The sequence below is a fragment of the Ambystoma mexicanum genome, chromosome 6p (genome assembly GCF_040938575.1).
Source record: "Ambystoma mexicanum isolate Mex_15411 chromosome 6p, UKY_AmexF1_1, whole genome shotgun sequence".
NCBI lineage: Eukaryota > Metazoa > Chordata > Amphibia > Caudata > Ambystomatidae > Ambystoma > Ambystoma mexicanum.
In genome coordinates, this window is record NC_090935.1 from 645,867,638 (window position 1) to 645,885,677 (window position 18,040).

Genomic DNA, 18,040 nt, shown 5'->3' on the forward strand with positions numbered 1-18,040 from the left:
ATTTTCCTTGCACAGGTGAACTGTACTCTATAAAATAATAGTTTAATTTGAATCATTTTTGTTTGTGTGTAGTCGATTTACTCAATGTAAGAACTAGATCATTTTGAAATACATTCTAAGATTTACAAAGTAAATTACAACATTAAATATATATTCAAAATGATAATAAGTTGAAAATAATAAGATACAAATAAAAGAAGGAATTCAGCATTTGAAAACCTGTCAGGAGGACGGGCTGGTGATCGTGGATGTGTCGATGGAGAATCGCTTCCTCTGTTAGGACATAAAGCAGAACATCCTGCAAGCTCACCAAGTATATGTTTAATTTCAATACCAAAACTTTCGTTCAGAATAAAGAGCCTATAGATTGAAAGGATATATTTTTGATTTTCGTCTGGTTTAATACTGTAACCTTCGTCATCTACTGTGGGTATGCCCTAAAGAAAATTGAGAAAACAGCAATTTATTAGAATCACAAATTGAATGAACATAAAACACCAACAGAAAACCTTTTCAATTTGATAACCACGCAATGTGTCAGCATTTGTTAACTGCTTAAATCACAGATGTAGTGTAGAAAGTTAGCTCAGAGGCAATGGAAACCGACATTTCATTTATTTTATTTTTTGTTTATTCAGTGTGATATAGTTCACAAAGAAACTTCCCACATATAGACGTTATTAAAAGGCACCTTTTACACAGAAATACATTCCTTTTCCTAAGCTAACGGAATTTGCTTTATTCATTTGATTACAATAATAATTCCTCAATCTTTCATTCCATCAAAAGCTGATTCATTCTACACCAAAACCGTTGTACAGAAAAATCCAGACAGATTCCCAATCAATACTCAGTTTCATAAATCTTTAGTTTAAAATAAATCCACATTATGCACATAACGTCCAATATCCACTTTGCTGGATTTCTTTGGCACCCGACACATTAGATACAAATGCTGAAGAGTTGCGGCACAATTATCGCACAAACAAAAACTTTGCGTCACTTTGTTTTTTTTGTTTTTTTAAATGGCGATTTGGCCCCAGTTATTCTAATGTCCCAAGACAATTTGCCATAAATCTCATAAATAGCAAAAAACGGTGTGCCAAGTTGATAACCCTTCAGATATGCAAATTTGCCAGGGGCACGGCAGGTTTCAGTATGGCAGGAATACTAAAACTTTACCAACAGTGCTTTGTTCCTGCCATTCTCTACGGTTTAGAGGCTTTAGCCATGCTAGACTCGAAGTTGTTGAATATTCATGAGGGACACTTTTTGCGAAGGGTACTAAGGCTGGGCCCGTCTTGATCAGTACAATACCTACGCCTTGAATTGGGCCTCATATCCCCGAGTGGTATGGCTTTACGCGCAAGAGGTGCTTTCTACCTTAAAGCGCGACTCAATCCTCTCTGTAGACTTTTGAAGCTGGCTGGGGAGAACTATGAGATAGAGAAGCACCCTTGTGGATCCAACTATCAAGCTCTCAACAAAGCCCTCTTTAAGGAGATCGATTGGTCCCAGGAGAATAAATCTCAGCTACCGTATATTCACATGAAACACTCATTTGAAGAAAAGTTGAATAGATGGGACTGGTCTATGAATTCTGTTCATCTGGCCAAATTAAGAGGGTATGAAGCTGTAGCACATGTAACTGATAGATATCGGAAACCCCAGCCTTATTTGCTATTGTGCCCACCGCCGGATGTGAGGCATTTTATATTGTGCCTCAGGACAAATCAGCTCCCGATACTTGCTATCGCTGGGGGGCACATGAAGATACCCCTAGAGGCAAGAAATTGCCTGATTTGCCAAAATGCAGGAGCTTTGGAAACCAGCCGACATGGGTTAACTCTTTGCCCTAAACTTGGTCCTGTATACATGTGTGCCTTCTCTAAATGGGTCCATAATTATGAGCACATTATGAATGTAGATTTTTGGATCAGCTGTCTAAATACTGAGACATTGGGACTCCAGCTGGCACTTTTTAGGACGTGGACACATGTAAAACTTCTTTTGGCAGCTGAACTTGGACAGTGATGCGTCTATTGCCATCTTCCTTCCTCTTTCGTCATTTTCCTTTCCTTACCCGTTCTTCTCCTTCTCTTTTCTTTTCTTTGCCTATTCCTATTCTTATTCTTGCTTGATTGTTAGATTGATTTTGTAGAGGTTGATATATTTGATACTTTTAATATCTTTTATCTGTATTATCTTATTTTATTTATCCTTTATTTATCCTGTTTGCCTTTCTTGCATTTTATATATTTGATATTTTTGATATAATAAGATATGGTACGATACTCGTGCTTATGTTGATTTTTATGTTGATACCTAGGTTTATAGTTATGTATATATTTAAGTGTTATTTGTGTAAAATCCTAATAATTTGGATCATATCACAATAAAGTATTAATAATAATAAATAAAATCTAGTATTCCTGGAAGGGCACAGCAAAAGATAATTTTGAGGTTGAGGGCTGATAGAAAAAATGTTGAAATATTCTAGATATTATTTAATATTCATACTTTTTAGTACAATCTCTCCAAAAGGCACACTATAACCTCTTTGACAGTTTAATTATATTGAGTATCTTCCTTCTAGTTATATTCACCATCTGGTAAAATAAAATCACAATCTACCATATATTTTACTAAAACTCCATAAAAAGCCCTTATCACCATCTCTCTTAAAGACTATAAAAGGGAGTTCAGCTTTGATGTCCAAATCTTAAAAAAGCGCCTACAACAAAGGGAACAAAACATGATTCAATATAATTTATACAAATGTAAATCCTCATGGAAGAGTGAAGGGTGGAATTGTTTGCACTTTATTTATGAGTGTGTAGTATGATGATCAGGTACTACCTTTATTCTAATGATGTGTTTGGTATATGTTTTTTTAATAATACATTAATGTCATTTAATCAAATCAATTTATATTCCTTTGACATTGTTATTTGTTTCACACTCTTCCAGGAGGATTTACATTTGTATAAATTATACTCAATCTTTTGTTCCTGCGAGACACCATTTTGTTGTATGCGCCAATATTGAGGTGTCTATGAATTATGGGGTATACCCATCCAAAAGTTTTTTTTTTCAAATCTTCAAAAAGAACATACCTTTGTTCAACTTTAATGAATCAAAGCGGAGTTGGCTGCTGAGTTGCTGCATTCTATGGCAGTCTACTCTCTTCTACTCCACTGAGACCCGAGTCTCTCTATAGTTCCTGCTTTTGTGGGTTGACCCATAAAAACTCTCACTATCCGCGGAGCGGCCGCGGAGTTGGCCGCTGAGTTGCTGCAGTCTGTGAGCAGGCGGTGAAGGCCCCCACCACCAATATGGAGGAAAAACAGGGTGATATGCCCTCCACACCGCCATCGGGAGGCGAAGACGAGGAGGTGCGATGGATGAGAAGCTCAAGGCTTGCCCGCCACAGATTCGATCTCCCCCGCCCCCCCGCCGGTTCCCCCTCATCAAGACCCAGGTTTCCATCAAAAACGGGGTCTGGTTATGCCAGTCCCTCCCAACAATCCCAACACACGGCCCCTTTTGAAGAATCGCCCCATGTCGCTGATGAACTTTTAACGACCTGCTCAGGAAAGGACGCGGCCAGCGACAAAGACTTGCCAACTCGTTTCACCCCTGCCAAGAACCCATCTGTACTGGACCAGGAGGTCCGCAAGCTGAAATCGGCGCGGGAGCTGGGGAAACCCCTGCGGAAAAGTTCCCGGTGCAACCGACCGAAGGGTGGGCTGCGAGGGAACTGCATGGGGCTCCCCAGCCCGGGACGCCTGCAACGCACCAAGAGGGCACACAAAGAACTAGCCCTACTTGCTTTCCATCACTTACCGGGACCGCGGAGTTCCGCACGGCAGCGATTACACGGGACCCTGGGACTAGTCCCAGTCAGGCAATCCCTCTGTGCGGACACGAAGAGTCGCCCTTGCTCGGCTCCCCTGCTTCGAGCTCGCAGGGGAGCGTGTCGGAAGCCCCACTGGCTCCGAGCGCATCAGAAGAAGGAGGTGCACGCTCTAGTACACGCTGCTGAGAGCGAGGCTCCACTTCCTCAAGGGGGTGGAGCCAAGGATCAGCACAGTGAAGGGTCCAGGTCAAAAGACAATGAACAACCTATTACACCGCAAAATCAGCTGAATGAAGAAAGCAAAGTACTTTTAATTGACTCTCTGCCTACATTTACCTTTCCCAAAAAAACAATTCTTCAAAAAACAAAAAATAATCAAAAAATTCACAGGAAAAAGAAAGGCACAGTCGGCCAGTCATTACATAATAAACAAAAGAAATCTTCGGAAAAGCTCCTGGCCAATGCAGCGATTTGCAACTCTCTAAAAGCATACTTTGCCAGCCAAGGAATACGGAAATATGACGTCCTCCTTGAACTGACAGACGCAGAACTGCTGGATGCGACGTCTGACCTTTCTGGAGGTCCAAAAGCCTGCAAGTTCCCCTAAACACCAAAAGAGGGAACCCCACTTGAGCCAAGATCTTCCCACCCTGGCATTCTTGAAAACACCCTTCCAGACTCTTCTCCATCCCAAAGTTCGAAAGTTGGCTCATCTGTACCACCTGAAGGCTCGCAAACAGCCCCAATTAAGGAAAGGTTGAGGGGAGCGATCTCCCACCTCTTCTGAAACACCTTGGGCAAAGACCATGGGGTCTTTGTGCCCCCCCCCCCCCCTGCACCACAAATTACTGATGATCACCGAAATAACATAACAAATGAGGGAGCTGAAGACCCTCCTGCTCAGAGGCCGGACACCCTTCTCCCTGGGTCCCCAGGTAAAATCCAGCTATCCCCCGACCCTTCTGCCTCCTTGCTGGGTAAAGAGCAGCGCTCTCCTAAGACCCCAACCACAGTTACCTACCCCGTCCAACCGTCCTCATATTTCACCTCGAAGAAAGAGCGAAGGGGCAGGCCAAACAGAAGAAGCTAAAAAGGATACACCCCCCAAAAAATTAGACCTAACAACATTGTTGTCAGCCTTTACGATTGCGCTTGCTCCATTTGGAAAATTGTATGAAGCCATAAATGACACGCTGAAGGACCAAACTACTCTGATCGCAATGACCCATACTAAGATGACATATTTTGAGGGGTACATAACTGCTAAAGAAAAAGTAGACAGCGTGATATACAACAACATTATAGGAGACCCAGCACAAACCAATCTTGCCACTTCAACTCCTCTGCCCCAACCAATTCTAATTAAAGACTCAAGATATAGTGCGTCTCAAACAGATTCTATTACCCCAAAAGGAACAGACCTGCGGGACCAGACACAATCAGCAGACAATCTGCCTTCCAAATAAATGTGTTTTGATTTCGGAAAAAAGCAAACAAAAAATCAAAAACTGAAGGAAAATACTGAACCCCCCCACCCGCCAATTCTTATTTGAAAGGGCCAAAAAGGGAGCGGCTAAATTATGCATGAAAGAATCCGTTCCAAAACAAAACATATCTGCCTTTCTTGGTGAATCCAGTCAAAGGCTTGACAAAAGGAACACCAGCCCAACTAACTAAGCCAAACGGGGGTAAAAAAAAAAAACAATCTGCAAGGACCGCCACCAGCTCCTTCAGGCCCGGCACTGGGAAATGACCGAGACCCCCAGCTGAGGAATAGAGAGTCGGCTCATAAAACAAAGCGAGTCTTGCGGATCCTCAAATTCCCCCATCCAGGTTTGTCATTTCGTTAGAAGTCCCTCACAGACTTCACCAGTACATTCGCCAATCACTGCGGAAGACTTCCTGAGAGACGAAGCTTCCATGAACATTACCCTCGACTCATCTGCGGGGAGCTGTACCCAAAGCCAAAATAACGAAAATGAGCGCAAAAGCTCATCCTCAAACACCAACCACGCAACATCCCCAATATCAAAAAAACAAAGGATGAACAGTGAAAACAAGAAGATGGACTCGCGAAGACCTAACTTGAGATACCCCAGAGGGCCGGATCTCTCCAGAGTGAAACCTGTGACATTAAAAAGAAACTACGCAGAAATACAATCACCTAACGAAACTGACAATGATCGAAGAGACAGTCCTAACTCGCACAAAAGATCAAAGGAATCCATTGAACAGAAAGAAAACAACCACTTCAGAGACAGAACTCTGACCCAAAAAATAGCAAAACAACAAAGGCTAGCTTCGGCTACAGTTTTTCAAGCTGGAACAGATCCCGGAAAACTCAGAGAAGACAACCTTAAACAGGGGACGGTTTTAAAAATCTTGAGACGCATCAGAGATCTTGAAGATCTGATACTAGTAGAACCTTACCACAAAGACCAAAAAGCAAAGGCCTACCTACATGTGAGAGCAAAAGCTAAAGGCAGATGGTCCAAAGAAGGCAAAGCAGACCCCAAAAGGGGTTACTACATCACAGAGGTAAAAAGAGTATCGAACGACCAGCTATCTCAACACAGGGGGAACACTTCCCCAACTGGGAAAACCCACTATAGATCAAAAACAGAACTCATTACTCAAAATCTGATGCAAACACCCAAGCGGGGCTAAGTCCGAATGCCGGCCAATACTGGCAAGCGTGAGAGTCAGCACTCTCCGACAAGGAGACCTACTGAAAGAAACTTGTACAGACCAAGAGAAATCCAAAAAGAAAGATCTCCCACCAAGAGACGGATCCTGTCTCACTCAGAAACTAAGATCTAACAAAATCCGCCTGACAGAAACCTCAACACCTTGAGACACCTGGAGTCTTCTACTACCCGGAACAACTTGTCAACATTTGCACCAATCAAGCAGCTTTTGACATGGCTTCCGAAAACCTCATCAAGCCACACAAAGAAATAGCAACAAATACCATCCAGCGAAACGCCGAAAACATTTAAAGACGTAACAAGCTCAAAAGATCTCAGTTCAGAACCAGACCACCAAATCCGAACGCTTAAAATGATGTCCTGGAACACCAGGGGTTACACTCACCTCACAAAAGCAGGAGGAGTAAACCTAGGGGAATTTGACATCATAACCCTTCAAGAAACATGGCTTCTTGATCCCCCTACAATCGACGCCTTTTCGGTTGTGGTTTCACCAGCAAACAAAGGCCGCTTGGGCCGTCCTTCAGCTGGTCTCCTTGTGGCAGTCCGATCCGGGTCAGGCCTCTCAATCCAGAAGAAGCTCGCTGCTACTCAAACGCACCTAGCAGTACTAGTAAAGTGGGAACGACTGGACGCCGAGACTCACTCTATGACGTCCTCTCTGATCACCATAGTTACAACCTATTGGAACCCTCAAGTAATCTCAGACAGGCTCTTTCTAGCGACCATCGAATCCGAGATTGACGGCATCATGACTGCACAAAACAACCCTCTTATAATTTTAAGTGGGGACCTGAATGCCATATGCCCGAACTGACTTCCAAGAAGCATTCCATCACGTCCGACAAGTCAGGTGGAATAACGTGGCAAGTTATGGCAATCCCTCATGGATTCTCGAAATCTCTACAATATCGACCACTCCCTACCTCTGGCCCCTTAAATTCCGACATGGGAAAGAGGGTGTCATGATGCCTATCCCCGGGGACCCAGAACAAGTCCAGCAACCCCGGAAGCAGGCATCAAGTTATTCTAAGCAAGCCCAACAACCCCTGCTAGGGGCTATTTGGGTGCAGTCCTGGCGCCTATGGCGCCAGGCTCATAGATTAAAACTTACCTGATGCAGACCATGCTGCAAACTCACCTGATGCAGACCATGCTGCAAGAGCTCCTAGCCAAAAGAGGCTTGGAAGGGACTACTTTACCTAGGGACTATTTTTTCACTCGGGTGGGGCTGGGGAGGAATACTTACCTGGGACTACTTTGGAGGCTATTTAAACCACGCCCAAAGAGCAGCACACGCTTCGCGTTATTCTGCATCCAGCAGCGTAACGCTCACCATGCCTGCAAGTCTGCATCCAGTCTTCTGCCACGCCCGCCTCGAGTCTGGAGCTCCTAGAAAAAGGGAGAAAGAAGGAGAAAAGGTTAGAACAAGAGAAATACCTTTGATCCTTACCTGAATTCCCAATCCATCGCACCTTCGAGCTGGAAGAAAGAAGTTATTTTATGCGCGTCGCTGCAGCGCTGAACTCACCGGCCTTCGCAGCATCTTCACATTCCACCGCATCCTTCTGCATGTTCCCGCAGCACTTCGGCACCTAAGGGGAAGACAAGAACAGCAAGGTGAGCCAAGGGAATACACAGAGGCAACATTAGTTACCCCCCATAGACTTACCTGATTTTACCACCGGGGGTACTATTCCTCTTCACGGGTCGGCGCAGCTTCCACTGCATCCTCGCCAAACCCCGGCCCTTAAGGGGAAACAAAAGGACAGCAAGGTGAAACAAAGGAACAAACAAGGGGAAACCTCAGCACCACAATAGACTTACCTGATTTTACCGCCGGAGGCATTATTCCTCGAGACGTCATACTTTCTCTCAGCGCGTGAATAAGGGAGAAAGCAACAGGTTACATATGGACATTATTTCATAGAACTGTGTTAGATAATACAAATCCTTACCCTGAATATTACCAGTTGCCACGAGGAACTCTTCGCTAGGGTCAAGCTGCAACCTGCAAGGAATCGGACAGAGTGAAAGTCAGACATTTGAACTCCTACGAACTACATACTTACGGCATCTTGCCGGGACTCTCAGAGTCAATATTGTTCTGGAACTCACCAATTCCTTTGAGCCAGTGAAGCAACTGGTTATCTACGCGCCCCTGTGCTCAATGCAGGATGGAGAGCTCATCTTTCCAAACCATCAGGTGAGACTCTAAGAGGGGACATCAAAGGTGATCAGTGGGGAGATCAGCGGGAGTAAGGGGGGGGGTTAACGCTCAACTCCACGGGTGGTTAATTTCCTTTCTCCATTTGCAGAAGAATATTCCTACAGGCCAAGCAAACAAAGCTAGGTGGGCCAGTCCAGTCTGTCATCTCGGCACTACGCGTCACATTGGTGGAGACCGCAGCTGTCCAGTTCAGATCGACGCCCCTGTGGGAGCCAGGTGAGCGTTAACAGAGGGTCACAAGAAGGGACGATCGATTACATATTTGTATCGGAACCAATGCTGAGTCGGATCACATCTTTTGAGGTCATAAGGGCCGAGGCAAGCGACCATAACATCTTGAAAATCGTCTGGCCGACTGAAGGAGGAGGCAGACTTCAAATGCCTGAAAAAACTGAATCCAACGCCCAAGGAAATCGCCTAAGACTTACGGCGGAGCGAATTAAAGAACGCTCAAAAAACTACGCAACACACTGCTCACGGAAAGAAAGAGGGGCAATACATTCAACTGACTACCAACCCTTACTGCTTCCGTATCAGATGCTCAGGAAGTTAAACCCAAAGGGCAACCAGCAACCATTTCACACTTATGACAAGGAGTTGGTAATGAAACGTCGTATCATGAGAAAGCTGAAGAAACAGGCAGAAACCTCTGAATCAGATGGTCCAATGAAAGCTTACCTGAACGAACAAAAACTGTACAAATCCTGGTTAAGATTCCGTAGAGCTCTCCTTTATCAACGTGATGCAGAAGAAATGATGAGAAAATTGGCAGATAAGAACTCGGGGGCATTTTGGCAACTGATTAGGAACTCAGAAGACGGCTCAACTGCAACAGGGTCAAACAACGTCTCAGAAGAAGTCTGGAAATTGCATTTCTCCAAGATATTCCAGCTCCCCAGGCAAACTAGACCCTCTACTGGGTCTGAGCCAAAACCAACAACCTGGGAAGACTTCTCAAACAAAGAGGACATTGTGTTGGCCATCAGGCGTCTTAAATCCTCCAGAGCTCCTGGCCCTGACGGAATTACCAACATAAACCTAAAAAACCATCCGGAGGAATGGGCGAGTTTCATTGGCCAGGTGTTCAAAAAATGCTGCCTCACCAAAACGATCCCGAAGTCCTGGTGTTCTGCAGTGATTGCCCCTATCTACAAAAAAGGCGACAAAACTGATCTGGGGAATTATCGCCCCATTGCGCTTCTGGACACAATCGGCAAGTTATACGGATCATTTCTCTTAAAGAGTTTCCAAGCCTGGGCTAAATCAGCCCCGTGCTAGGACCCTTTTCAAACGGGGTTTATGAAAAATTCAGGAACCACAGCTAACATCATGATGCTAAGTGTCATAAAGAACAAGCTTACGCCAAGGCCTGGGAAAGTATTCCTGGCGTTCATAGATCTCAGCCAAGCTTTTGATCAAATAGACAGAGCTCTGCTGTGGTCCAAACTGGAACAATGGAAATGTTCAAGCAAACTTCTTGACCCAATAAAGGCTTTCCACAACATCACGTCAATCAGGGTCAAGTTAAACCAAACAGGCACACTGTCTGAAGAAATCCCAACGCTCAGAGGGGTAAAACCGGGCTGCCCGCTGGCCCCGGCTCTGTTCATCTCTTTTCTTGGAGACCTTAAAGAAAATTCCAGCAACATAAGATCTTTTCCTCCGAAAGTTGGCGAGACTTCTGTGGTCCGTCTACTATACGCAGATGACATCATCCTCCATGACCAGACCGAAGTTGGCCTTCAAAGACAGCTTGATAATCTGGCCAAATACATCTCTAAAAACAACTTAGAGATAAATAAAGGGAAAACAAAAATCCCGATTTTCGGACAACCTCCAAAAAAGAACTAAAAAAACTTCAGATGGCACATCGAAAACTCATCCATAGAAGTGGTGAAGTCCTTTAAATACCTGGGTGCGATGATGGACAACTCAAAGTCTGAGACATCGATGCAAAACCATCTGTGGGACAAAGTCCGAAAACTTACCACCCAGGCAAAAATAATTGACAGGAAATATGGCTGTTTTTCGCTCTTACCAGCCATAAAATTCTACAAAGGCAAAGTAGTTCCGAGCTTGGCATATGGATGTGAGGCAATGCCATCGATTCCCACGACAATATGGCCAAAATTGGAGGCTTACTTTTGGCAGAAAGTCCTTCAGCTTCCCAATTCCACATCGGTCTCGGTCATTAGAAAAGAACTGGGAACACTCTCCTTGAAAGCTGCCATCGAAGCAGGTGAAATGGCTCTGTTCAGGAAAGTAATAATGCAGGACTCGCCTCCCCTGTACAACATAATCAAAATTGAAATGTCAGTAGGAAGGGGCAAGGCTCTCACAACTTGGGCGGCCAAGCAGCGAGCCCACTTGGACGATATTGGATGTTCTGAAGACGAACTGATCCGAAACCCCACAAACATAAAACATAAAATGGACCAATTGGACTGGTTAGAGACTTCAACATCAGCAGGAAAAAACAAACTTCTCACTCATCTAAATTTCCAGCCCAAAAAATTGCATTCAACCACTGAAGTCCTAAAAAGGATTCCAGACAAGGCCCTAAGATCTATCTTTCTGAGGTCTCGTCTCAACCTACTTCCGACCAACGAAATAAGGGCCATTAGGGGCCAGTCGCAAACAGACCATTGTCGCTTATGCGAAACTGAACATGAGCCCGAATCGGTAAAGCACCTCCTGATGCACTGTTCTCAAACGAAAACATTGAGAAGAGCGTACCCGGGCCCGCTGATTCAACCTAGTTCCTTGTATGAAGAAGAAGTCTGGTGGAACCGCCTCCTGTGTGGATCGAGGACAGCATGGTTAATAGCGACTGCTAAAGTTCTAAAGGCTGCCCTAGAGAAATGTGCTTCAAATCCAATGGAGACGAGCGACCAGGTTTGACCAACTAAAGGTTTTGAACTTATCTTGAATACCAGAAATCAAAAAAAGACGTGGAATTTAAAACTTACGCATGGTTGGACAGAAAACTTCAAAACTTCAAGAAACTTCAAGACTTTCTCTCTTTTTGCAAAATCATTGACTTGATAAAAGCAAATAAATAAAAAATAAATAAAAAAATAAGGTTTCCAATGACATCAAACCAAATTTGGTTCTAGTCCAGTGCATCAGTCAGAAATGGGGTCGACCCAGGAGAAAAGCCACAAACACCCTTCCAAAGTCCCCAACAATGTATCTGATTGGTCACAATGAGTCCCCATTTCATATAAAATGATGGGAACTATCTTCATTTTGTAAGCCTTCAACAGAGGTGCCTTTGTATAACCCCCAAACCTACTAACAAAGCCCTTACAAAGCCCTTATGAGAGGACATAAGAACACATGCCCGGTTTATCTTTTTTGTTTTCCATCAGGTGTTATATCCTTTAATCCTGGTCTAGACAATTATGTATACAAATTTGGATACTTTCTCTCATTTCACGATACTAAAGTTCCAGGACAGACACATGCACTTTATTTTTCTGCCCCATGTCATAATTGTAGTTTTGGTCATGTTGGTCATAATTCAACATTATTCAGCTTGGAAAACTCCCATATGGCATTCAAATTGCATTGGAGCCCAACAACAGTTATGTACAATAACACCATGTCATCTGCATATGGCAACAAATGCACATTAGAAGGACCCAAGTCAGTTTGTATTACTTTTTTTCTAAATCGGCAAATTACAAATTTAAAAAACAAGGGGCTAACACACAACTCTGTTTTAGGCCTGGATTCATTCTAATATTCTCTGAAAATGTCTCCTTTACATGCAATTTAATTCAGACACTGGTGTATAAGAGGATAAAAATAACTGCAATAGTCCATTAGCCAATCCCAATCCCAATCCCAATCCCAATGTTGCCAAATTTTGCCTCAACAGATTCCTATCCACCGTATCATAAGCTGCTGGAAGATCTAAGAAAGGAATATGCAAAGCTGGGGTTTCTTTCATTACATATATTCTTAGCATTTATTAGAAGGCCGTTTACATTTTTTACCCAGACATTGCCTGAAACCAGTTTGGAATTTTCCTTCAATAACAAACCTGCAAAACATTTATTGGAAACATCTAGCAGGACAATTAGCTAATAATGTCTTGGAACTTCTCTCTTTACCGTCTTAAATATTGGTACAATATACTCCTCTACCCATGCATAAGGAACTCTACGTAAGCACCAGATTTCCTCTAACAGAATCATACAAAATCGGGCCATTTGTCTTGAGTACCACATTGCCAATCCATCCCAAGCAGAAGCCCTATAACTCTTTTTAGCTTTCAGATTTTTCTTAGAAGATCTGAATAGGCAAAAGAGCCCTGCCATATATCTTTATCAGGTTTATTTTAAGAGGATGCAACAGAAACCCATCACAAAATATTTCATAATATAGGTTGAAAAACATGGCTCCACAGTGGGATTAATCAGTAGCAGAGCAACGTTTTTATCAGGTTGCCATACCCCAAAAAGCTACTGGCAGATGAAAAAACACCTGCAATCCAAATCCTAACATCGTACCCGAAAACAATGAACTGTCGCGCTCACTGGGTCTCCACGGGGGCGTAGCACGTAGTCGTATGACCGATATCTGTACTGGCGTAGTTTTAATGCTATGATGGTGTCCTCTCCCCCGTTATCTCCCCAGGAGGAGTTAGCCTGCAATGTTGAAACAAGATGTTAGCTAATGAGTGGGTTGGATTGGTCCCACTTCCTGCAACCTCCTGATGCCAGACTCCTCTCCTGCTCACCTTCGAGTTTGGTGAGGTTGGCTCTCCGTCCTGCTTGACCTTCAGAAGGGGCGCAGTAGGCTCAGTCTTTCCCTGGGCACAGTTACTTCACTGTTCCAGAGTGTCTGTTGCTGTGTTTCGGGAATGCTTGGCTTAATCAGGTAAGTCTCTATGCCAATGACAGCTTCGTAAAGATGCTCAAAGTCTTGTTGTTCCAAGGTTTAAACGTGTTTTGTCTTTCTTGCAGATGCTGTTTCGTACGGAAGGTTAGAAAAAGAATTGACTCTCCTAGGATGCTGAACTGGTTGCCTCCAGGTGAGTATTAGCGCGGATGAGTGGCGCTGGATGGCTGAACAATTGTTTGTTTTTGTATTGTGCGCGACTAACCTGCCGTTTTCTGTTCCCTTTTTGCAGGCGCGGCCCCAAGATGAAGAATTGAAGAACCGCTCCGAAGTAACCCGGAGGAATGCAGAATCCCGGGTGAGTATTGGATGCCTGCGCAGAAGTCCTTTCCCAAAAGGGGCAGTAGTCAGAAGACCAGCTGGAGACAAGACCGATGGACGGAATTGCAGGTAAGGCCTTTGTCGCTGTAGTAACACCTGTTCTTCCAGGCACCGATGGATGGAAATCTCAGACGGGCGTGGCTGTAGAAACTCAAGGACAGAGCAGACACAGTGAGTGTTACGCTGCAGCAGAGCAGAATAACGCGAAGCGTGTTCTGCCTGCAGGGTGTGGTTTAAATAGCCTTGCAAGTAGGTCCAGGTAAAGTAGTCCCTTTACCACACGCTGTCTCTCAGGAAAAGTAGTCCCTCTGCCACACCCTGGATATACAGAAGGCTCAGCCTCACTAGGCAGATTAAGTAGTTCCATAAGTTCAGCCCATTTCATGAGCCTGGCGCCAATGGCGCCAGGACTGAGTCCATGAGGCTCTGGGGCACTTCCTTGGGGCCTGACAAGTCCTTCTGGGTGACAGGGACTGGAGTGGGCCCAACAGTTCCAGGGGTTTCGGAGCACACACCATGACATGAACAATACCATACTACAGAAATGGAAAGACAACCTTGATCAGCACCTCATGGACAAAGACATCTTTCATGAAATGCTAACATTGCGCCCCCAACAAGCAAAGATCAAGCTGATGAGAAATAACTGGATAAAAACTAGCAACCAGAAAAGAAAGTACAGTTTGAATCTACAATGCAAAACAGACATAAGGGCAATTAACGATCTTCCAGCCTACTTCACCATATTTCCAGACAACAGGATTGGAGCGACATATTGAAAATACGGATGAACACAATAACCACTTGCTTCTGTCTAGCAAAAACGATGCTGATCCCCTCTACGGAACAATTCTATCGCTTCCGTCCAGAGACACAGAAACACGACACCATCGCTTGATGGAATGCGATAACCTCTCAGCCCAAAGACTTTGATTTAGTGCCTTCTTTAAGAGCGCTGAACAGAACATGGATGCCGAAGAAAGATGGGCATTGATGCTCAATGGCAAAGCAAACAAACTCCTCTTCACGATATGCCAATTTCTTCAAGAAATACTAGAGTTAGACAAAGACACAAAACATTAACACTCACAAACAAATCTAAAAACTGTGACAAATGAAAAGTTTAAAATTAAACTATACCATTTAAAAAAAAAGAAAAAACTAAAAAAGTTTTAGTATCCTCTCTATAGATTTTATCTAGCATTAAAGGCTATTTGGCCCTAATTTCATTTGCTCTTTAAGCCAATTCCTATATTCCAGGTTCAGTTTTTTCCTTTGTGTAAAATATAAATCATTAGGAATATCCTAAATATTGGTTACATTTTATAACTGGTACCGTAATTCCTTTCTTCTATTCCCAATATTTACATCATAAGGAAAAAATCAATCATCGTCTTTCAACATTAAACGGATATCTTTATTGAAAGCACATTGATGTGACCATTTTATATAGTAAGAAAGTATCCGAATGAATATTACCCTGCTAAACAAATGTGTTTAATATAAAGGATCCTTTAAACATAGCTAAAAGCTTCACCTTCCGTAGATTTAATTCAGACCAATCTTACACCACTATGCAGCAATTTAACCACATCTACCACTCAGTCATCATTTCGTTCCATAAGAATCGGCATTCCGATTAGCCAAAGGTGTGGCATAATCACTAAAATCATTGGTTAAAATGTAAAATTTTAACATGTCTATGTATTCATGAAGAGTGCCAAAATGATTAAAGTAAAGCCTTTTTCTAATTTACAAAAGTATATATCATTCTGGGAAACCTCCCGTAACAAAATCATTGAGCATAAAAAGATTACAATCATTTTAGAAGCTCAAACATATCAGTCAGAATTCATTACCCTTTTCTGTAGAACCGGTATGGGTGCATCCGCTACATAAAAGGAGTTCACTACAAACATATTTTCTTGAATGTTATTGCATTTCGAATGTAGGTCTCTTGTAAAAACCATCTTCTCCATCTGGCCTTGTACTATCCATAATTCCAAAATTCATGTTAGTTCTTTTCCAATCTGATTAAGACTTTCCCCGGGGATAGGAGGAGGGGGTGACTGTATACAGTTAAAAGCACATTTCTACTTTCCTACAAAAACAAAGAACACAAGCCTGTACCAGTTTGCTCTCACTCTCTCCACCAAATAATTATATAGAATACCAATTCTTAGCCACAATTGATAAACATCCACCAACACTACTCCAGCCTTTCCTGGTTGAAGAGGGAATACAATTGTATCCATCCATTATTGGACAATTTACCAGCCAAGGTCTTGACAAATAGGATCTCATATTTATACACATATTGTTTAATCAAATGCTCAGCCAATAAACATTGAAATCTTCATGTATTCAAGGAGAGGAACAGCACACCTTTCTTAGAAACATTAGTTCTTGTTTCTCTCCTTTTCAATGCTTCTCTCTAGACCACTTAAATAAGGTTCCTTATACAAGTAATTCTGTGAAGCCATTTCAGTGGTATGAGTGTCCATGGAGTCACTGCAGATCCTGAGAATATCCTTGGATGAGACTAGGTATTTAAGAATGAATCGGGCACAGTGTTTCTTATTTGTGTTTGAATACTTTCATTCAGTCTATCTCTCCATTTCCCGCTAAATCTGTTCTCTCTCGACAGCGACCGTTAACTTTAGGTGCTCCTTCATTTTCTCTTCACTTAAGTCAGTCCAAAAAAACATAATTGTTCTCCTAACCCTTGTATCTGCAGTGAGGGATTTTGGACACTGAAATGGCTCCCTTTGAGTCCCCAGCACAGAGGCAAGTCTTTCACATTAGTTTCTCCCCACACTACATTTTGGGAAATCATGTCTGATGATTCAGGATCTTTCTGATGCTGCTGCCTCTCATTCGCAAATATAAAATCTTTACACAACACTTTATTATTGAGGAGATTATTTGCCATCTGCAATGGTTTCATCTGGGTCCACGCCCCCAATTTATATCTCAAAAGAACATGTTCACCTGTAACTCGCTATGGGATGGCGGCATTCCAATATTTTAAATATATTATCTCCCAGCGAGCACCCATGCGCTCTGTGCCAACTTTATCCACTTCCTGGATCAATTCCGTGGTGGTACACTACCTACAAAGCTTTCTGTAGATTACTGCAGGGACTTCCCGTACTTGGTCTACTTCAGGGTCCATTTTGTTTAGTAAATCTAGAACCCCTAGGCACATGCAAGTGATTCTCACACACAATTTGATGTGCATGTGCAAGTTACACCAATAATCATTTGAAATAAAAAATGTCTTCACCCATAGTTTTAGACTTGCAAGATCAGAGGATCCTATCACATGTGGATTGGGAAACGTGGCTCATGCAAATACTGTGACAGAACCACCTTCTGAGCAACTTACAAATTGTGGGGGTCACGGGAGCGATCAGGTGCGTAATGCAATCCCTAGAAGTCATAAATTGGGGATATTTCCTTACCACTGCAGGCGCTCCAAGGCATGCCACACAGTCACCATTACAGAGACCAGTCAAGAGGATTACACACAGATGCATAGCTTTCATGAGAAGCCAATAAAGGGGTTCAGTACTTTCAGAATCTGTATAGAACAGTGAAGTGGGAAACCTAGAAAACCAGCTTCAAGAAGGCGTTGATATGGGATACATTACTCACCGTAATCGTATTTCTGATGCTTGTATCTGCTTAGATTCACATGCTGTGCATAGGCCGACATCTAGTGGAAGCTGCAGAGTATTACAGTTTGTTTTTCGAAACTCGAAAATGGGCGTCGACACAGGCGTGCCAGTAATCCTATCCCTAGTGTGACGTCCACTGTACCCAAGATCCCTCACGCGTCTAGGATCCTCAGATTGTATTTTTTCTGACATGAGGAAGCATGAGGAGTAGCGTGAGTACAGATAATCCAAGCAGATAGACAGAAAGGTAAGACTACAAGCAATCATGCGCCTTCTCTCGGAGGGGAGGAAGGGTGGGTCGCATGTGAATCTAAGCAGATACAAGCATCAGAAA

General features: G+C 43.2%; 1 protein-coding gene across 2 annotated transcripts in view; it reads right to left on the reverse strand.

The window, feature by feature from the left end:
* Positions 1-18,040, reverse strand: part of FCHO2 (FCH and mu domain containing endocytic adaptor 2) — a 1,284,287-nt gene that overhangs the window by 655,019 nt on the left and 611,228 nt on the right. For both annotated transcript variants that reach the window (XM_069627506.1, XM_069627507.1), the window contains exon 12: positions 375-437. In XM_069627506.1, the coding sequence (XP_069483607.1) occupies positions 375-437 (63 nt within the window). The remainder of the gene's footprint in view (positions 1-374; positions 438-18,040) is intronic.